At 50.9% G+C, this 21,337-nt stretch overlaps 1 protein-coding gene and 1 pseudogene across 1 annotated transcript; both read left to right on the plus strand.

The window, feature by feature from the left end:
- Window positions 1-3,993: 3,993 nt before the first annotated feature.
- SPATC1L (spermatogenesis and centriole associated 1 like) lies at window positions 3,994-20,157 on the plus strand. The gene is made up of 4 exons (XM_037065170.1): window positions 3,994-4,260; window positions 9,474-9,824; window positions 19,048-19,199; window positions 19,668-20,157. Exons 1-4 carry the CDS (start codon window positions 4,059-4,061, stop codon window positions 19,992-19,994), a joined length of 1,032 nt encoding a protein of 343 aa, XP_036921065.1. The 5' UTR covers window positions 3,994-4,058; the 3' UTR covers window positions 19,995-20,157.
- LOC119000333 (adenine phosphoribosyltransferase-like) lies at window positions 10,318-15,874 on the plus strand (annotated as a pseudogene).
- Window positions 20,158-21,337: the final 1,180 nt, after the last annotated feature.

Consider the following 21,337-nt stretch of genomic DNA (forward strand, 5'->3'; position numbering starts at 1 on the left):
AGCATGCAGAACAGTTCTTGTACTATTATTTATGAATTGTATTATTTTCCATATGAACCCCTGTAAACCTGCTTTTGCCTCACCCTTTATTGAGTGGTTTAACTATATATGCTTGGAGTCTCCAGGGAAGGGCGGGGGGCGGTGGTGGCGGGCAGGAGGCAGAAAAACTCCCGCAGTGTTCATGGCTGAAATTCTTCCAAATACAATGAAATATGTAATCCCAGAGATCCACGAAGCTCCGCAGAGACATAGCAGAATAGTGACACAGGGCCCCCTTAAAAAAACAAAACCGAAAAAGCACTTCATAACCAAATTGATCAAAACAATGATGAATAAAAGTCTTAAAAACAAAAGCGAATAGGTGAACAAAAAACACAAAGATGATGGCCAGCTGCTCATTAGAAACAATGCAGGGTAGAAGAGTGGGATGACATCTTTAAGGGAAAAAGAAAACAACTGGTCACCTTAAAATTCCATATTCGGAGAAAACAAAAACAAACCAGAGCTGAAGGACCTCTCCGGCCTCCTCACCCTAGAAGAGATGTAAGTTGTTTGGGCTGGAGGACAGTGATGAGATGGAAACTGGTCCTCACCAAGGAATAAAGAGCACCAGAAAGGGCAAGTCTGGGAAGTACAGAAGCTGCCCCCCGTTATTTAAAGTTTTTCCCTTATATATAATTAGGTTTCAGAAGTGAAGGTGATAATGGCGTTTTTCAGGTATGGAGAAGTGGAAGGTGGGACTCCAATATGGGAAGGGTGATGGAGAGCACGGGTTCGTGCTGCCGTGGGGGGTCCTAACTTTCGTAGAAGTGGTGTGTTCGGCAGCAGCATGTTCTTTACGGTAGACTGTGATAAGGACAAAAAACCTCTTGTAAACCCCGGAGCAAACCGCCACCACAAGAAGGAGCTAGAATGCTCAAAGGGAAGACAGGAAAAAGAGGCAAGAACAGATGGGACAAACAGAAAACGATTAAGATAACGGAGTTCAACCCAACTCATGGGCAGAACCGTGTCCCCCAAATTGGTATGGAACTAAATGAAGAGGGCTTTTAAGGAGATAATTAAGATTAAGTGAGGCCGTAAGGGTGGGGCCCTCATCCAACAGGACTGGTGTCTTCGTGAGAGAGGCACATCAGGAGCTCACAGGCGAGGAGGGATGGTCACCAGAGCGCACAGGGGGGCGGTGGGGGGGCGGTGGGGGGAGCAGCTGTCTTCCAGCCAAGGGGAGGGGCCTCCGGGGAAACCAGCCCTGCCCACATCTTGATCTTGGACAAACAGTTCTTGGAGCTTCCAGAACTGTGAGAAAATAAACTTAGGCTGTGTAAGCCCACAGTCTGGGGTGTTTTGTTATGGAAGCCCTAGAATACTAATGTACCAACTGTTTAAATAATTGTATTTACTGTAAAGGACTAAGCACTCTGAAAGGCAGAGATGGTCACACTGACAATGAAAAAGCATTTCCCATATATGTTGTACATAAGAGAGGTTAAGTATAAAATACAGGGTACAAGTAAAAGTTCAAGAAAATATATAACAAAGACACTAATCCTAAGCAAGCAGAAGTGCTATATATTAACACCAAAGTCGATTTCAGGAAAATGAATGGGACCAGAAATAAACTATTAATACTGATAGGGGCGTCAGTTCATCAAGACGAAGGAACAGTCCTGAATGTACATGCACCTAATAACCGTTTTAAAGGGCATGAAGCAAAAGGTGGAGAGAATTGGACAGATACTCAAAGTGGGCGATTGTATCACGCTGAGCTAACCATCCAGCCTGTTCCACTGAGCCTGTCCCCTTCCTTCGGGGTCACATTGTTCCCACTTGCCCTGTTTGACGTATATGCTGCTGCAAAGACCTGCCAAGGCCACTTCTCCACTTTCCCTTCGTGGTTTCTGCCTTGGCTGCGTCTCTCTGTCCTCAGACTGCCGAGGGGATAAGGTGATGTCATGAACTGCTGAATGCCGTCGCTCCACGGTGTAGATGAGGCAGGTTCCTTCACAGACCGCTGCTGCCTAGATGGACGGGAAAAGAAATGGAAAATTGAAATAACTATGTCTGTTTCGCAGATTGCATTATAAATTAAAAACTTTCCCAAAAGAAAACTCCAGGCCCAGATGGCTTCACTCATGAATTTTATCTGACATTTAAGAAAGAAAGAAACTAACACAAATACTGGAAAATGGAGGAGGGAACGCTCTGCCCCTCCTCAGGTCACTGTGACCTCGACCGCCAAGCCAGACCAGGATGTCACGGGAAAAGGAGACACGGTGCAGTTTCCCTCACGACAGAAAACACTTAAAGGAATAGCACGTTGAGTCCAGAACTGTGTTAAACGCATTGCGACCAGATCACGCAGAACGTTGATAGAGGCTCGAGGCTGAAGGAGCTGGTAGGGCGTGTCCAACCCACGCACGGCCTGCAGGCCGCACGCAGCCCAGGATGGCTATGAATGTGGCCCAACGCAAAATCATAGATTTACTTTAAGCCTTTGTTTTGCTCATCAGTTTTCATTAGTGTTTGTGTTTTTCATGCGCGGCCCAAGACAACTTTTCTTCCAGTGTGGCCCAGAGACGCCACAAGATTGGACACCCCCGGTGGCACTGAGCAGGTTTTCTTGCTCTGGGAAAGAAGTGGGATTTGAATGCAATGGGAGGAGCCCATGGAGGGGCCTGAGAGCATCTGCTTTGGGCCCTGGAAGCCCCCACACCCTTCCTCAGGGGGTTCTGCCCTCTGATGTGAGGGCCTGTGGGTCCAGACACTAGTCTGTGGGGGGGGGGGGTGCGAGAAGAGTAGGGGACCTTCAGGACTTCGAAGTCCTCCTTCCGTCAAGGCCTGACTCTGGCTTACATTTCCCTGAAGTGGCATGACAGACACTGGGCAGCATGGGGAACAAAGGCCTGGAGACACCTTGCTCCCAGGGTGCTTTGATGTTGAACCAGGGGCCCAGCACTGGGGCTAAAGGGATGGAGGACACGCTGGTTCCCTTTTGGGGATGTGTTCCTTCTCCAGAGGGTCAGGGGGTGGCCCGTCTGTTGCCTCGTGGCTTTGGAAAAGCAGGACCAAGACCTTTGGAGCCAGGAAATAGCACAGAGCTCAGGTACCTGATGAGCAGTTACCAGAAGGGCTTCCTGGGGTGGTCCCATGGGGGCGCTTCATGGAGACCGTGTGGGCTGCAGTCTGGTTCTGGCTCTGGCAGCGAGCCACAGGGCTGCCTGGGATTGGTCCAAATGGCAACCGTGCTCCAATGGGGGGTCTGCAGTTAGGGCCAGTAACGGTCAGTGTTCAGACCCTCGGCACTGTTTGTTAGGGACATGGATGTGCCGCCTGGGCTCTTTCCACCAGGGCAGAGTGCTCAGCAGGCGGCCTCCAACTGCCAGTCCTTTGGAGCCGTTGGGGCTTCTGAGGCTGGGACCTTCATGGGGCTCTCAGCTTGGCTTCCTCTGCCCTCACTGCCTCTCCCTCCCTTGCGAGTATGTCCCAGGGGCGCCAGACACCTGCCTGGGTTTGGGCTGACTGGCCAGCCTCCTAGAGCCTGGCTGCGCCTGGAGTTCGGAAATGGCTGGGCTGAAGGCGGTGGAAGGTCGGGTCGCAGGGGTTGCGGGCGGCCCCACCAGTTACTCAGAGTGAAGGCAGTGTCCCCCCTGGGCCTGCGGAGTCTCATGGTGTGGATGGCTCGACAACCCTCAGCCTAATATTCTGGCTGTTCCTAGAAGGTGCCAGAACTGTCTTGTCTCAGGCCTGGTTCTGTATGTTCCCTTGGCCAAGCTGGCCTCCCCATGAGCATCTTGGGTCCCCCACCTAGACTTTGCTTGGCCCCACCTCCCTCGTTTCCCCGTGGTGTGAGGTGTCTCCTGTGTGAGCCCTGGTCTGGGCACAGTGCAGTCTGTGGATAGGGGGTGGGCAAGGCGCTGCCTCTTTAAGGTGACATCACAAGGCTGCGGAAGGTGGGGCCATCGTGGAACTCTGGTCTGGACCGTTTCTGGGGCATCCGTGGCTCTGGATTTCCATCCCCATGGGGCCCAAGGCCCACACGTGAGCAGGAAGCCGTGGCCATGGCTGAAGGAAACGAGCTGATGAGCAGGCTCATGAGTGAGAACGCTGACCTAAAGAAGCAGGTACGGCTCCTCAAGGAGAACCAGATGCTGAAGCGCCTGCTCAGTGAGAGCTGCCAGGAGAGCTGTGGCCGCGGCAGCCGGGACATTCTCTTCCCCAAGGCGCCGGCCTACCCCGAGGACTGCTCCCCTGGGACTGCAGGTGAGGGCCCAGGCTGGCCCGGGACAGGGGGCTGCTCCTGCAGGTGGTCCTGGCCACCCTTCCTTCCCTCAGGTCCCTGGTGCTCATTCTGCTGAGTGTCCTCAGGTGAGGCCCTTCTCCTCGCTGAGCCCATCAGTCCACACCTGGACAAAGGGGTGTGGTGGCTTAGCCACTGGAGCTGGGAAGTATGTCAGTCAGTGACAAGCACGTGAGCGCTGCCACAGGGGTTTAAAACAGGGTGCGTGTGCTCTCTGGTCCTGTATGTCCTCTGGGGTTAGCCCAGCCAGGCTGGCACCCTGCTCTGCTGCACGCATCCCTCTGCTGGGGCTGGAGAGCTCCCCAGGGCTTGGGCATCTCATAGCAGGGGGAGGTTCGCCAGCCATGCCAGCTTTGATCCTCCGCTGTATCTCTCTCCCCTGCTCACGTGCCATCGGCCAAAGGAGTCCTGTGGTGGAGCCCAGCACCCAGGGCAGGAAGCGACCATGCAAGGAAGGAGGAGTGGTGGGGTGGGTGCAAGTCCCTGGGAAGAAGTGAGCTCAGAGCTGTAATCAGCTTATTACATAGCATCCCCTCCAATACTCTGACTTTTCACAGAAAGAAATAGGCTTCGATCGCTTGCTGCAAAAGTAGTTGGTTCTGATTTACCCATTTTTGTGAAAAAAAATTCCGTCATACATGGAAAGTATGACTTGGGGCATGGCTGATGGGCATGAGTGGTTTGGACATAGACCCTGTGACCCTGCGAGCTCTTGGGAATGAGCCGTTCAACTGCCTGGCCATGCTGGGGCGGAGCATGCACCCAGCCTGCGGGATTGCCCTGCTGGATTGCCCTGCTGGATTGGACAGCCTCTTTGCTGCCCTTCGGACCTGCCATCACAGGGTGAACCCCTCTGGCGGGATGCCAGCCCCCCAGTGGGATGCTGCAGGGACTGGCTGCTGGGCTCTGCATTGGGTGTGGTCACTTCCCAGAGTCCATCTGAGCACCTGCCACTGCCCCTGAACAAGGTCAGTATGTATGAAGGTGTCTGCCTCCTGACTGTGGTGGCTGCATGGAGCTCATGGGCCTGAAGCCCTTGGCTGCATGGATCTTTCATGACATCTGAACACCTTGGCGCTTCAAAGGGGACCTTAAAGAAGGAGCTGGGTTAAGCATGGGGTCCTCAGGGGTTGGAGGTGGGGAAGGCAGGAATAGAGGGATGTACCAGGAAGGAAGCTGAAGAAACCCTGAGCCCCCAGGCCCCAGCCAGCTGTAGCCCCCTGTTCTGAACTCCGCCCNCCCCCCCCCCCCCCCCCCCCCCCAGTGGCTAAGGCACATGCTTGTCGCTGGTGCTTGCTGAGGCGGGACTGGCCTCCCAGTGTTGTGTCCTGGGTATGACAACCTGGTGAGGATCAATGCTGCCTTCTCAGGCTACTAGGAAAGACTAATGTGCAGCTGCCAAAGGACTTGTCCATAAGCCCCACTGGCCTGTGACAGCTGCCAAGTCCATGCACCTCGTGGGGCTTCATTGTCCTCCATCCTGAGACTTGAGTCAGGCTGAGCCGGCCCTCAGGGCCCAGGCCAGCAGTGTGGTAGGCAGTGGGCAGGTGCTGTGGTGTGCTCCCTGGCCCTGTGCCTTGCCTGGATGGAAGGTAGGCTTTGGGAGGGTGCAAACCATCAATTAGGCTGGGCTGTTCCTAGAAGGACCCTTGTCAGCATCTAAGTCAGAGCTGAGTCTCCTGGGTCACAGCCAGCACCCCTGCCCCTGGGCAAGTCCAGGTCTTGTTGGCTGTCAGCCTGAAGAGGAGCTCCATCCACTGGTCAGCTGAGGCCACCAAGCTTCCACGGAGAGGTCCGGGAGCCCAGGGCAGGGCATGGGCCAAGTCCCCGCGGGCCCTGCTACCCCCAGGGAGGGGCGTCAGCTCTGGTCTGGGTCATCCCCACAGCAGGGACTCTGGCTGCTGAGTCCAGCCCCACCCGACCCTCAGCTTCTGGAGGAGCAGCCTGGGCCCTGGGGACTGGGGCACGAGCGAGAGTTCCTGCACAGAGGGAACCTCACAGCCGCAGCTCTCCGCCTCCGCCTTCAAAAGGATGTGCTTTAAAAACTCATTTTTCTTATTCAACACTATACATACCCGAGAGGACACACATAGAAGGCTGTGTCGTGCTCCTGGCCCCGCCCCCAAAGGCAGCTTCTGCCAACGTTTGCTTGGCTTTCTCTCTGAGGTTTTCGATGTGTATGTCTAGGCATCTTTTTGCTCTCACTTTGACTTTCCCTCCACCATCCGTCTCCCTACCGTCGCCCACTGGGCTCTTCTGCAGATCTAAATGCAGAAGAGCAGACTGTCAATGTGAGGTTCATTGTCCCTCAGCCCAGCGCCATGACAGGCCGCGTCCTTCCTGCACCCTGTGACCTCGAACAGCGTGATGCGTGCCTCTGTGACCTGCTGCAGGGGTGACTGCCCTGGAAATCCCTGGGTCAAAGGGCGCAAGCGGTTGAAATGTTGACACGGACGCTGACAAATATTCTCCGAAGGCTGTGGCCTCTGCACTTTGCCCGCGGAGGAGCAGGTGCCGCCTTCCGGCACCTTCCCAACGCCCAGCACTGAAAAGCAGCCAAGCCTGCTCCGGGCGCAGGGCGTGCCCGGGCTCCTGTCGGGCTGTGGTTCCCTTTACTTGGGTTTTCAAGCACGATGCAAAAAAAAAAAAGATAACTTTGACTCCTTCACACTGGATGGCTACTGTTGTATTGACTGTCGTCATTTTTCATTTGACAGTCTGAGGTGAAAAACGTCAGTGACCCCGACTTAAGAGTCAAGGTGTTGCCTGCTTTGAAAATTCTTGCAGCGCACCTGTTGAAAGTCGCTGCCTTAGAGCATAATTATTTTATAACTTCTAGATTTTTCTTCTTTCCTTATTGGTTCATTTAGGTTTTCTGTTTATTGAGTCATTTAAAAATAATTTCCCAGAGTATTTCTTCTTTTGTCAAAATTTTCAGTTAATATGTAATTGCATGTAATCTTTTGTAATTTAAACATTTACTCCCTAGTCATTCTTACATCACTTTTCTCATTTCCAGTTTTATTCCTGCATCCCTTCTATTTCTCTAAAGTAGCTGTCCACGGTTTGGCTATCTTATTGGACTTTCCACAGAGCTGTTTCCAATTTATTTCTACTGTCATTTTTATTATTTTTTAGCTTTTGCTTTTCTTAAGAGTTACTCCCACATCCTGATTTGAGTGTTTAATTTTGGGGGGGGATTTTTAAAAAGTAGTTAAAGCACTTATGTTACTCATGCCAAATATTGTTTTAAATGTATTGCTGTCTTACTAGAGTGTTCTGATTTTCATTATTTCTCAATAATAGTGTTTTGTTATTTTTATTTTTATTATTATTTTTTAGGAGAGGAATTGTTTATTTATTTATTTATTAATTTTAATTTTATTTTATTATTATTTTTAATTTAATTCTTGTTCAAGTACAGTTTTCTGCCTTATAGTCTCAGCCCTACCCACCCCCCAGTACTCCCCATTATTTTTATTTTTTATTTTTGATGTGATTGTTACTCAGGAGAATCTTTTTAATTTTGAGGGGACAGAATTTTCTGTTGACTCTTGTTATTCCTTTATAGTTTTATTGTACTGTGGCTTAAAATTGTACCTGCATTTTGGACTTGACAGATGGTTAAATTTTAAAAAATGTTGAAAAGAAATTTATTGAAGTCTTGGAAATAACAGGGGTGGATTACAATGTACTAAATAGAAGCTAAAGCAAAGCCCAAACTCATCTGACCACAACAAAAGTCCCTTTAAAGCTGGTCACAGATGTCACTCTTCCTCAGGTTCCCACCACTGGGGCGGAACCCCCTTTCCGAGCACAGGGCTCCTCTCTCCTCTGGGGAAGAACTCAGGACTGAGGGGGTTCGATGTCTCATGCTGGTCAGTTCCTGGAAGATGTCCATCGGCAGTTTCGGGGCCATGCAGCTGACTGGGGCGGGAGAGGCAGAGGCCCTGAGGCAGCAGCTGGGATTAGTGGTGCTGGCTGTGGGGCAGACTGGAGGCAGGACTCCTACTGATCACTGTCCTTCTGTAGAACATGTTTTTTGGGGAAAACATTGCTGGGGATAGATTAGTTGGTCTCTGAGTAGCCACATTTAGGATTTAATTTTGTAATATAGCTCTTAAACTATTTTAAAAATATATATATACATTTGCTTTATTACTAGGAGAAAAATGTGACACAGGAGTAGAAATGCATTTTATAAGTCACAAAAGGATCGATAGGTTCTGTATGATAAGAGTCACCGTAAAAAGGGTTAAAATGTCACCAAGGCACCCACTGGAAGAAGACATTTTATGAACAAGAAATTAGGATGCAGAATACAAAAGGAATGCTACCAATAATTAAAAATGACTACCCAACCAAAAAAATTGAGCAAAGAAGAGACACAGACAATATACAGACTGGAACCCTGACAAGCCCACGGATACATGAGACGTTCCCTAGGGATTAGGGAAAAGCTATGTGTCATCATCAGCTTGGCCTGCACATACCAAGGAGTGATGGGGGTGGGGGTCAGATGCTGCTGGTGCACGCAGAACCGCCACTGCGGTTGTAGAAAACAAAGTTAAATGCGTACACCTGAGCCCCGCTGGAGACAACAGAAGCACTCTGGGAGCGAGGAGCGGGGGTCAAGGGACACTCATCACAGCTTTGCTTTTACAAGAAAAGCTGGAAACAGCCCCACATGCAGTAGGGCACTTGGTAAAAAAAGCCACCGTGCCCGTGTGTGTACATACGCACATGCGCAGAAAGTGGTGCGATGAACCAGGTAGCTACCAAGTGGCTCAACATAGATAGATATGAACAAGCATAATGCTTCAGCAAAAGGTACGTTGCAGGATAAAACAGGCATAGGTTGATACCATTTATGTAAAATTTAAAAGGCAGTAAAAGTCACTCTGTATTGGGTGTGAATGCACAGGTGGGTAGAAGCTCGAAGGTACACTTGCTCACCATGCCAATAAACTTGAGGCTGGTGGCTCCCTTGGACAGGGCTGGGGCCCACAGTCATTGCACCTACATCCTTCACCCTCTCCAGAGGGGAGGGCTCTGAAGATGGGGAGTGGGAGCAGGTCTCACAGCTTGGGGTGGGGCAGGCGAGTGTTCTTAAACACTCCTGGGGATGTTTTAGGAACATCAGCCTGACCTCTCCTCCCTTTGCTCCCTGTTTCAGTTCCAGATGTTGGAAGGTTCACCAGCGTTCCTGATGTGCCCTCCCAGCTGCAGACACCCTCCCTAGAGGATCTGCTCTGCTCGCACGTCCCCCTCTCCAATGAGGATGATGCTTCCCCAGGCTGCGCAGTGACCTCCCAGGTGCCCTTCAAGGCTTTCCTCAGCACCCCGGAGCTGCACACAACTCGCAGCACGGACAGGAAGCTCTGCCCACTCTTGAGCCCACTGCAGGACCCCCTGGTGGACAAGACCCTGCTGGAGCCCAGGGAGATGGTGCGGCCCAAGAAGGTGTGCTTCTCAGAGAGCAGCCTGCCCTCAGGGGACAGGACCAGGAGGAGCTACTACCTTAATGGTACAGTAGGGGGGGGGTACCAGGTGGGTGCTTGGTGCAGTAACCGGCAGTTGGGTAGGGAAGCTCTGGGCGGACAGTTGGGCGCAGCTTCTCCATCCATCCAGCACAGAGAGAGGGTGTGGCTGGGAGACCAGGGTCAAGGGCTGCTGTATCTGTTCAAATGATTTGCCCATTTAAAAAAAAATTGAGTTAGTTTTCTTTTTTATTATTTTTAAAGATCTTATTTATTTTTATTTAGAGGGGAAGGGAAGGAGAGAGGGAGAGAAATATCCATGTATGGTTGCCTCTCGTGAGTCCCCTGCTGGGGACTGGCCTGCAACCCAGGCATGTGCCCTGATTGGGAATCGAACCGCGATCCTTTAGTTTGCAGGCCCACATTCAATCCACTGAGCTACAGCAGTCAGGGTTGAGTTACTTTTTTTTACCATTGTGCTGTAAGAGTTCTTCATATAGTCTGGATACATGTTCTTTTCTGGGTATATGTGTTGCAAATATGGTCCCCCTGTTGGTGACTTTTCCATTTTTATAACTGTCTTTTGAAGAGCAAAACAACTTAATTTTATGAAGTCTGGTTTATTGACTTTTTCTTTCATATACTTCATGCTTTCTGTGTCCTGTTTAAGAAGTCTTTGCCAAACTCAAGATCATAAGTATTCTCTCTTGATATGTTCTTCTAGAAAGTGTATAGTTTTAGGTTTTACACTCAGATTCCCGGTCAATTTTAAGCTAATTTTTGGATCTGGTATGAGGTTTGCATTAGACACCCACTTCTTCCAGTATTTAAAGAGCTTGTCTTTTCCCCATTGAATTGACTTGACTTTTTTTTTGTCAAAAATCAATGGTCCATATATGTATTGAGTCTATTTCTTGATTCTTCAGTTCATTCTATTTTTCTGTGTCTATGTTGATTCTAACACATACTGAGTAAAGCAGATTGCTCTCCTTAATGTGGGTGGCCCTTATCCAATCAGTTGAAAGCCCAAATAGGACAAGAACGCTGACCCCTCCCAAGGAAGAGAGACTCCTCCCTGCCTTTGGACTCCACCGGAAACATCCTGGGTCTCTCGCCTGCTGCTCTGGACTGGAGCCACGCCATTGGTTGGCTTGGTTCTCAGACCTCTGAACTCGGGCTGGAGCTGTATTCATCAGTCCTCCTGGGCCACCAGCTTACTGACTCACCCTTCAGATCTTGGCACTTGTCAGTCTCCATAGTCACGTGAGCCTCTGTTGTCTATAAGAAACACACACACGTGCACACACATATTCGTTCTGGTTCTGTTTCCCCTACAAATGCAACTCTGCATCCTGAAACTTTACGGAACTCAGGGGTCTGGCAGCTTTACCATAGATTCCTCAGGATGGATGATGATGGTGATTGTGAATAAAGACAAGGTTATTTTTTCATTTCTAATCAGTGTGCTCCCCCCGCCAAACCCCGTCTTAATGGATTGGCTAGAACCCCTGGAATAACGTTGAATAGAAATTGTAACAGTGGGCGGTTTTTCTTTTCTTGATTTAGGGGGAGAGCATGCAGTTTGTTACCATTTAGTATGATGTGAGCTAAGGTTCTTGTATATGCCTTCACCAGGCTGAAAATCTGCCCTTTATTTTTCAGTTTGCCTAGTTATCATAAACGGATGTTGGACTTTGTTGGGCTTTTTTTCTGCATCTGTTGAGATGAGCATTTGGTTTTCATTTGTAGTTTGTTGATACAGTAAATTACAACGATGAATTTTAAAACCACCTTTGCATTCCTGAGACAAATCCCACTTGGTCATGATGTATTATACTTTTCTGTATTGCTGGATTCAATTTGCTAAATTCTTCTTAAGAATTTTTGCTCTCTGTGGGGGATATTGGTCTATAGTTTTATTTTCTTTTTTAAAAAGATTTTATTTATTTATTTTGATAGAGAGGGGAAGGGAGGGAGAAAGAGGGGAAGGCAACTGATGTGTGGTTGCCTCTTGTGCACCCCCAGCTGGGGACCTGGCCCCTCGACCCAGGCATATACCTTGACTTAGAATTGAGCCAGTGATCCTTTGGTTCACAGGCTGGAGCTCAATCCACTGAGCTACATCAGACAAGGCTATAGTTTTCTTATAATGTCATTTTCTAGTTTTGATATGAGGTTAATGTTGGCCTTAATGAATGAGGTAGAAAGTGTTAAATCTTCTTTAATTAGCTAGAAAAGTTTGTATAAAATTGGTATTATTTATTTTTATATGTTTGGTAAAACTTTCTAAGCCTTGAATTTTCTCTGTAGGAATACTTCCCCTCCACACATTCAATTTCCTTAGTTCATACAAGGCTGTTCAAATTATCTGTTTTTTTTAAACATAAGCTTTGGTAGTTCAAGTACAAAAGTAAGCTTTTGTGTCTTTTAATGAATTGGTTCATTTCATTTAAGTTGTCGAATTTATTGGCATAAAGTTATTCCTAGTATTCTGTTACTGTCCTTTGTAACACCTGTAGGATCTGTGGTGATGCCATCTCTGATTTCTGATGGTGGTAATTTTTTGTCTTCTTTTTTTCTGTAGTAAAGGAGGTTAATCAATTTTATTGTCATGTTTTCTTTTTTTAAATATATTTTACTGATTATACCATTACAGTTGTTCTATTCCCCCCCCTTCATTCCCCTCCACCCGCACACTCCCTCCCCCACCATTCTCCCCCCCTTAGTTTATAACCACGTGTCTCAATTTCTTTAGATTCTATATTTCCCCCACTATTCTTGCCCTCCCCTTATCTATTTTCTACCTACCCTCTATGCTATTTTCTGTGCCTTCTCCCCCTTCTCCTCCTCCCACTCCCTCCATGTTGCTAACCCTCCATGTGTTCTTCATTTCTATGGTTCCACTCCTGATCTAGCTGTCCTCTTGGTTTGCTTTTGTTTTAGGTGTGGTTGTTAATAACTGTGAGTTTGCTGTCCTTTCACTGTTAATATTTTTCATCTTCTTTTTCTTAGATAAGTCCCTTTAGCATTTCATATAATAAGGGCTTGGTGATAATGAACTCCTTGAACTTGACCTTATCTGAGAAGCACTTTATCTGTCCTTCCATTCTAAATGAAAGTTTTGCTGGATAAAGCAATCTTGGCTGTAGGTCTTTGGATTTCGTGACTTGGAATACTTCTTTCCAGACCCTTCTTGCCTGGAAGGTCTCTTTTGAGAAATCCGCTGACAGTCTGATGGGTACTCCTTTGTAGGTGACTGTCCCCTTATCTCTTGCTGCTTCTAGGATTCTCTCCTTCATTTTAATCTTGGCTAATGTAATTATGATGTGCCTTGGTGTGTTCCTTCTTGGGTCCAACTTCTTTGGGACTCTCTGAGCTTCCTGGATTTCCTGGAAGTCTATTTCCTTTGCCAGACTGGGGAAGTTCTCCTTTATTATTTGTTCAAATACGTTTTCCACTCCTGGCTGTTTCTTTCCCTCTTCTGGTACCCCTAGAATCCGGATGTTGGAACGTTTAAAGATGTCCTGGAGGTTCCTAAGCCTGTCCTCATTTTTTTGAATTCTCATTTCTTCATTCCTTTCTGGTGGGATGTTTTGTTCTTCCTTCTGGTCCATTCCATTGATTTGAGACTCAGTTTCCTTTCCATCGCTATTGGTTTCCTGGACATCTCCCTTCATTTCAATTAGTTTAGCCTTCATATGTTCCTCTAATTTGTGACTATGTTCCTCTAATTTGTGACTATAATTTACCAGTTCTGTGAGCATCCTGATAAATAGTGTCTTGAATTGTGCTTCTGAGAGGCTGGCAATCTGTTGGTCGCTTAGAGTTATTGGCTCTGGGACTTTGAGTTCTTCTTGCGCCATCTTTTGGGCTGTTCGTACCTATTCTGTAGCAGGATCGGAGCCCTAAGGTGTTCACTAGCACAGGGCAACTAAGTCGCTGGGTTGTGACGCTGCATGTGGGGGCGGGGTCAAAGAGGAACAATGGCGTCCCGTCTGCTGCCTGCCGCCATGGCCCCCACTGGTGCCACAGCTGCCACCGTCACCGGGCCCACACATTTCATCCCACTGCACGCGAGTGTGCCACTGCCATCAGCCCTCGCCCCCTGGGCCTGCGTGGTCCATCTCACTGTGCGCGAATGTGCGACCTCGGGCAGTCTGCCCCGCACCCCAACTGCTTGCGCGCCTAGGTCGGGGGATCTGTCGTGCCTGACCCTGCTCACTGCTGGCTCCGCCCCTCTTACCGTCCCCGTTGAATGGTTAGATGTAGTTGGACTTCCGTATAATTCAATTTTCTGTCCTTTGGCTGTGTCTTTGTTCTCCAAACCTTAGTTGTATTCAAACTTGGTTGTGGGAGAAGGCACAGTGTTTCCACCTATGCCTCCATCTTGGCAGAAGTCCTTCTATTGTCATGTTTTCTTCGAAGAATAGGTTTTGGGCTAGATCCTGGAAGGCCGAGGTTGGACTACCCATGGTTTCTGGAATATCTCAGGGGCAGCTTGTTTCTTCCACCTAATTTATGCTTTAGAGAGAGGGGGCGATAGGGAGAGCGATCAATTCCTGATAAGAGGGGTGTTTTGATAGAGAAGGGGGTATTGTATCCCTCATCCGTCCTAACCTACTTCTGTGCGGGGGTCTGGTTCTCGGCTTTAATTCCTTGGTGACTTCTGCAGCCTTGCAATGTGACTAGGGAAGGGGCACACTGAAAACCACAAAACATCGTGGAAAGAAAATAAAGAAGAACTAAATAAACAGGAAGACACCTTATGTTCATGGCTTGGAAGACAGTATCATTAAGAGGAAAAACCTTCTCAAACTGATCCACACATTTCAGTGCAATCCCTCCCAAAATCCCAGCTGGCTTTTTTGCAGAAGTGAATGAGCTTGACCTCAGATTCCTATGGAAATGCAAGGGGCCCAGAATAGGCAAAACAATTTCAAAAAAGGAGAGCACAATGGGAGGACTCACACACACCAGTTTCAAAATTTGCTGTACAGTTACAGTAAGCAAGACAGTGTGGTAGTCATAAGGGTACTTATACAGACCCATGGATAGAGTTGAGGGTCCAGAAATAAACCTGTGCATTTAGAGGCTTGATGTTTGACGAGGGTACCAGCACAATTCGATGGAGAGAGGTGGTCCTTTCTCCAAATGGTGCTGGGACAAGTGGCTGTCCACATCCACAAATGAAAATTAAAGTGTTCAAGGACTTAAAAGACAGAGCTAAACCCATAAAACTCTTAAAACAGAGATGAATCTTATGACCCCGAATATGGCAATACATTCTTAGATATGACAACAAAAGCATGAACAACAAAAGAAGAAGCATATACACTGGACTTCATTTAAAAAAAAAAAAACTTTGGTGTTTCAAAGGAACACATTTTAAGACAGTAAAATTTCTCCCACAGAATGGGAGAAATTATTTGTAAATCATGTATCTGACAAGGGAATACTACCCAGATTGTCTAAGGACTTTAGCAACTAAAGAGTAAAAAGACAACAGTCTAATTAAAAATGGGTGAAGGGAGCCAGCCAGCTCCTGGGCACAGGAGGATGCAGCAGTGGCGGACCCCCAGCTGCAGCTGGTTGGGCAGCGCATCTGCAGCTTCCGGACTTGCCATCCCAGGCGTGCTGTCCAGGGACACCTCGCCCCTCCTGAGGGGCCCCGGCTCCTTTGTGCTTCCATCAGCCCACTGGTGAGCCACCAGAAGAAGACCCATGGCAGCAAGATTGATGACATCGTGGGCCTAAACTCTTGAGGCTTTCTGTTCAGTCCCTTCATGGCCCAGGAACTTGGTTTGGGCTGTGTGCTCATCCAAAAGGGAGGAAACCTACCTGGCCCCACAGTGTCCACCTCCTATGCACTGGAACATGGGAAGGCTGACCTGGAAACCCAGAGAGACACCCTGGAGCCAGGGCAGAGGTGACAGTCCCTGGACTACCTGTGGGCAGAGCCGTGTGCGTAGCCCATGGGCTGCTGGGCCAGGTGTGGCCCGAGGTGTTGGAACACATGAGCTTGGTGGAGCTGACCTTGCCGAATGGCTGGAAGAAGCTGGGGGCTGTGCCCTTCCTCTCCCCCCTGCAGTATGAGTGACCTCGGTACCCTCCCCAACTCCAAGTAGAAAATGGAGAGGGCCAGCCTCTATGGCTACAATGACCTCCCCTGGCTGACAGCCAAGTGCCCACCTGGACTTTTTTTTTTAATGTCCATTTCTGTGGTGAGTGGCTTTATCCAGCATGCAGGGACCTTCCTGCAGGTTCTGAAAGTATAAAGGTCTGGAGCCAGTAGCCCAGGGCAGAGCCAAGCCCAAGCTGCTCAGGCTCACCTACAGTGAAATAAGAACATGACTGTCAAAAAAGTGGTCAAAGAACTTTCAGAGACATTTCCCCAAAGAAGATACACAAATGGCCAATAAGCACATGAAAAGATGCTCCATATCATTAGTGACCAGTGAAATGCCACTTCGTGTCCACATAGATGGCTAGGATAAAAAAGATGGACAGTGAAAGCTGTGGCAGAGGATGCGGAGAAACCGCGCCTATTGTGCATAATAGTCCGGCAGTTCCTCTGAAAGTTACAGGTGCGGCTTCCGTGAGCCCCAGCAGTTCCGTTCCGGGTGTGCACCAAATAAGCAGGGAACATTGGTCCACGCAAACATTTTTATGTGAATGTTCCCAGGAGCATTACTCATAGTAACCAAAAAGTGAGAACAGCCCAAGTCCCCGTCCATACAATGGAACGTTAATCAGCTGTGATTAGGAGTGAGGTTCTGATTCACACTACAGCATGGATGGACCTGGAGAACGTTGTGCTGAATGGAAGCCAGACACAAAAGGCCACAGGCTGTGTGATCCCATTCATGTGAAGTGGCCAGAATAGACAAGTTTACAGGGACAGACAGCAGGTGCGTGTGTGTGTGTGTGTGTGTGTGTGTGTGTAGAATTGTGAGTGACTGTTAAGGGGTGTAGGGTTTTGGTGATAAAAATGCTTTGGAAATAGATTGTGGTGAGGGTTGTACAACTCTGAGAATACTGGGAAAACCACTGAATTGCATACTTTAAAAGAGTGAATTTTACAGTATGTGAATTATGTCTCAGTAAACACCAGTAACTGACTGGGGAGGCAGTGGGCCCCAGGCCTCAGTTCCTTTGGCTGTAAGCAGCACCCGCAGCCCTGGAAGGGTCACTGTGAAGGTAAATGGGGTCAAGGACAGCTCCAGCGCAGGGCCATGCTGGGTGAGGGAACCTCAGGAGGTCCAGGTGGAGCCTCACCAGGACCCTCCCTCCCTGACTTGACTCTGAGGCCTGAAGGCTTTGCCGGGAGCTGCTCCAGCTGCCCGAGTGGCCACAAGACCACTTTCTTGACACCTTTACCCAGTGTTTCTCCTGGGCCCTGGGAACCTGGCCTCTGCCCCCACATCTCCTGCTTCCTCATCCTGTGACTTTGCAACCCTCTGCCCAAACCCCACGGCCCTCATGTAGCTCTGGGTCCTATGGCTCAGGAAGGGCCTTTTTCCTGGGACAGCCACCCCCCTGTGGCCCCTCCCTTTCTGCACTCCCACCTGCAGAGCCCACCTCCCCCGAGGCCCGAAGTGTCCCCAGTGCGCTTCCCCATTTAGCTCCGTGAGCAGGACAGGGGCCCTAGGGCCAGCCAGTGGCCCATCTGTCAGCAGCCTGTCCAGAAAAGAAGAGGCTGCTGATGCCTGGGCTTGATTCGCCTGTGCCTACCAGCTGCCCTGTTCCTGTGTGAGAGTCACAGGGTGGGGTCCTGGGACAAGTGGTTCCATGGACACAGGATGGAGCCACAGGAGGGTGAACAACTGCCAAGGTCGCAGGCAGAGCTGTGACCCAGCCATTGAGGCCGCACAGATTCCTGTGCAGTAAGTCCCCTTGGGCTGGTCTTGCAGTGGCCTAGGAACACCCCAAAGGCCACAGAGCGAGTGAGGGCAGGGGTCCAGCTGACCTCTTTGCATGGTGTTGGGGGCAGAGCCTCTGGTGGGCATAGGCGTCTGTACCAGGGCTGGGGGCCGGCTGTCCACAGCACCACACCCGGCCTGTGTACCTGCTGCTGGCCACTGGGCTGACCCAGCGGGGCTGCACCATTGGACACCCTGGGAAGGAAAAGCTCTGGGGTTTTACAAGGGGGCATGTTGTAAGCATCTCCTACAGGGATGGATGAGCAGAACCAGGAGAGTCTGTGCCCACAGGTAGGGAGGGGGCTGCCAGTGCCCACTCCCCATCGTGTGGCCTTCGGGCTCCGGGTGTCTGACCAAGTCTCAGGCCACCTTTCCTCACTTTGCGTCTTTTAGGTTTGCAGGCATCTCAGTTCTGGTCAGTCGTCGCCGGCAGGGCATGTTCAAAGAGCATGCCCGTCTAAAGGCTGCTGACATGCACCACATTGTGTGATGGCAACTAGTGACATCGGAGCTGCTCTGGAGACAGGAGATATGGGGGGGAAGGGTGGCAGATGTGACTGGTAATATGCGGGAAACTATTAAAAACAGAATCGCCTGCCAACCCAGCCATCCTCTGCACAGATGTGGGAAAGGGGTCTTGTTATCAAATAAACATTAAACCAGCTTGCAAGGCCCCGAGGTTGCTGAGATGCACAGAACCTCCTTTTTCACCAGCCAGGCAGACTGGACCCTTTACGTGTCCCAGACATGCTCTCCTGTCAACCGGTAGCCCGCCCTCAGGCGATGGAGACCTGGGCATCCGTATTCACCTGGTCATAGGGCTGCCGTCTCTCTTGACCCAGGGCAAAGCTGGCAGACTCCCTGGGGATGGGGGAGGGGGACACACAAGAAAAACAGTCCTGGGCTGTAGAACAGGCTTTTCCACATGTATGTCCATATCAAAGGGAGGAACGAAGCAAGGACTGAGCATCCCAGGTTTTCCAGGGAACATGTTAAGAAAAGGGAAAAGAGGAAGGAAGGGTCCTTCCCCTTGTTTGGTAACAGAAAATTCAGTTTTCCTTTAGATTAGTACTTACCCTCGCAGTGGGGGCTGGAGGAAGGTGCTATACCACCTTCCTGAGGCTATACCACCTTCCTTCCTATACCACCCACCATGATCAAGACCAGGGCCCTTGGGGAGCCCCGCCAGAGGCCCCACAGACTTCACCAGGAGCCCGAGGAAGCCACTTTCAAATCAGTTCTTTGCTTACAATGAGTACTGGAGCCCAGGCAGGAGGAAGGTGGGCAGCCCTGGACCCTTCATGTGGGGGACCCCAGCCTGTCTCACCATCCTCCCCCAATTCTCTCACAGAGATTCAGAGCTTCACCAGCGCCGAGAAGGACGGGCGCATTGTTGGGGAGATTGCCTTCCAGCTGGACCGGCGCATCCTGGCCTACGTCTTCCCCGGGGTGACTCGGCTGTACGGCTTTACTGTGTCCAACATCCCTGAGAAGATCAAGCAGGTGTGCCTCCCTGCCTCACGGGGGTGCCCTCCCTGCTCCGGGGTCCCCTCCCCACCCTGGGATGGGGGACTGGGTGACCCACTGCCCTTTCACCTGTGGTAGCCATGCAGCTGTAGCCGGGCAAGCCCGAGGGGTGTCCGAGGCCCACGTGCCATGGGGGCCTGAGATCCTGCCAGAAGTACCTCTGCTCTGGGGCCTGGGACAGTCTCAGGAGTGGCTCCTGGGGCTACGGAGCGTGTTGGCTTCCTCCTCATCGGGACGGGGCTCTGCTCTTGTCCCTGACACTGGCTGCTGGAGGGGTGACTGGGCGGCTCACTCGCTATGGTGGGGGGCTCGGCTCTGGGCTTGGTTCCCTATCTATGCAGCTTCCTTCATAGAAATCTGCTCCCTGCCCCTACCCTGGCTTCCCGTGGTGGGTCCTGTGGCCCCTGTGACTCGGCCCCACTCGCCCACGTGTTGTGTCCCCAGACGTCCATCAAGTCCCTGGATGGCTCTGTGGACGAGAAGAAGATGCGGGAGCTGACACACCGCTACCTGGCACTGATGGGGCGCCTGGAGAAGCTGGGCTACAACCGTGACGTGCACCCCGTGTTCAGCGAGTTCCTCATCAACACCTACGGCATCCTGAAGCAGCGGCCCGACCTGCGTGCGAACCCGCTGCACAGCAGCCCGGCCGCCCTGCGCAAGCTGGTCATCGACATCGTGCCCCCCAAGTTCCTGGGCGACTCGCTGCTGCTGCTCAACTGCCTGTGTGAGCTCTCCAAGGAGGACAGCAAGCCACTCTTCGCCTGGTGAGCCTGTGCCCCGGCACCCGCCACGCCTTTCCTGCAATAAACGTGTTTGTTCCAAACCCGGGGGCAGCTGTGCCTCCTGCATGTCCTCTCCAGCCGGGGGAAGGGCCATGTCTGCCAAGGGAGTCCCGAGGGCCACGGGCAGGAACGCTGACCCAGAGCAGGTGCCCTCATGGACCGGCTGGGAGCACCGGACGCCCACAGCCCTGCCAGCAGCCCATACCTGCGTGGCACTTGTCACACTTTATTAAATACATCTGTTTACTTGTTTACCTTTACCTTTGGCTCTTTGCGGGCATGGAGAGCGTCTTGGTCACCCCTGGGGACACAGGAAGTGCCCCTGGTATTCGGAGAATGAGGCCTGGACCCAGGCCCTGGGGGAAAGGGCTGGGAGGCTCAGGCAGGGCCCCAGCCCCGAACCACAGACTACACGAACCTTCCCCTTGAAAAGGCCAGAGGGTCCTGTCACAAAAGCAGGGCCTGAGATAGGGATTCAGGGGCTGGCAGGATGGCTGCGGAATCTGCGGGGCCCTGTGCAAAATGAAAACACAAGCTCCTAGTTCAGAATTAGGAATTTCGAGATGGCTACCGTGGAGAGTGAAGCCAGGAGTGAGTGGATTCTGCAACTGTGTGGGCAGTCACCCATGAAGCTGGCCCAGGGCAGGCAGTTTGTCTGGGAGATAGTTCGGGGAAGCAGGGGCCTCCCACGGAAGCCAGGCCAGCCCCTGGTGTGCCGAGAGGCTGACCGCGCCTGTCGCCTTCCTGAGTCTGGAATCGGGAGTGCTGACCCTTTCACTGGAGATGGTGATAGAAACAGGGTGTGGGACCAGGTGAGATCACTGTTCCCTATAAACGGTGGAGCTTTCCGGGGTCCCCTGTTCAGGGACTATTTGTAGCACCTATGAGAGTGTTCACTGTCTCACAACCCAGAGTCACACCAGGTCCAGTCCCAGCATCTTGTGTTCCCGCTGTGACCACGCCCTGGTGTCGGACCCTTTCCACAGGGAATATATCACAGCTCGTCTCTCCTGCGGGCCACAGTGGGGAGGGGACCTCCCAGGCCTGGAGGTCAGGACCAGGGCCTGGCATCACCTCCTTTCTGGGGTTTGGCTTCCAGTGCAGTGTCTCCAGTCACTTCTCTGTTGTGGGGGCCAGGATGAAGATGTTAGGGTTTGAGGGCCAACCTGAGTGTGGGGTAACCTGTCCCTCGGTACTCACAGCCTGGTGGTCCTGGACGCCCAGGACCTGGGGCTTCTGTCTTGGTCAGTTCAGGCCACAAAAAAAGCCACAGACCAGGATTCTCTGTGAGAGAATCGGGGCAGGACAGTGAAACAGGCTGGGGTCCCC

The sequence above is a fragment of the Sturnira hondurensis genome, unplaced genomic scaffold (genome assembly GCF_014824575.4).
Source record: "Sturnira hondurensis isolate 20B ecotype Veracruz unplaced genomic scaffold, ASM1482457v3 Scaffold0015596, whole genome shotgun sequence".
Taxonomy (NCBI): Eukaryota; Metazoa; Chordata; class Mammalia; order Chiroptera; family Phyllostomidae; genus Sturnira; species Sturnira hondurensis.

What these genes read in the sequence shown, in the direction of transcription:
- SPATC1L (XM_037065170.1), top strand. Translation starts at nt 4,059, where the DNA reads ATGGCTGAAGGAAACGAGCTGATGAGCAGGCTCATGAGTGAGAACGCT. An exon ending in CTGCTCCCCTGGGACTGCAG is followed by an intron (nt 4,261 to 9,473) that starts GTGAGGGCCCAG and finishes TCCCTGTTTCAG; the next exon opens with TTCCAGATGTTGGAAGGTTC. An exon ending in TCCCTGAGAAGATCAAGCAG is followed by an intron (nt 19,200 to 19,667) that starts GTGTGCCTCCCT and finishes TTGTGTCCCCAG; the next exon opens with ACGTCCATCAAGTCCCTGGA.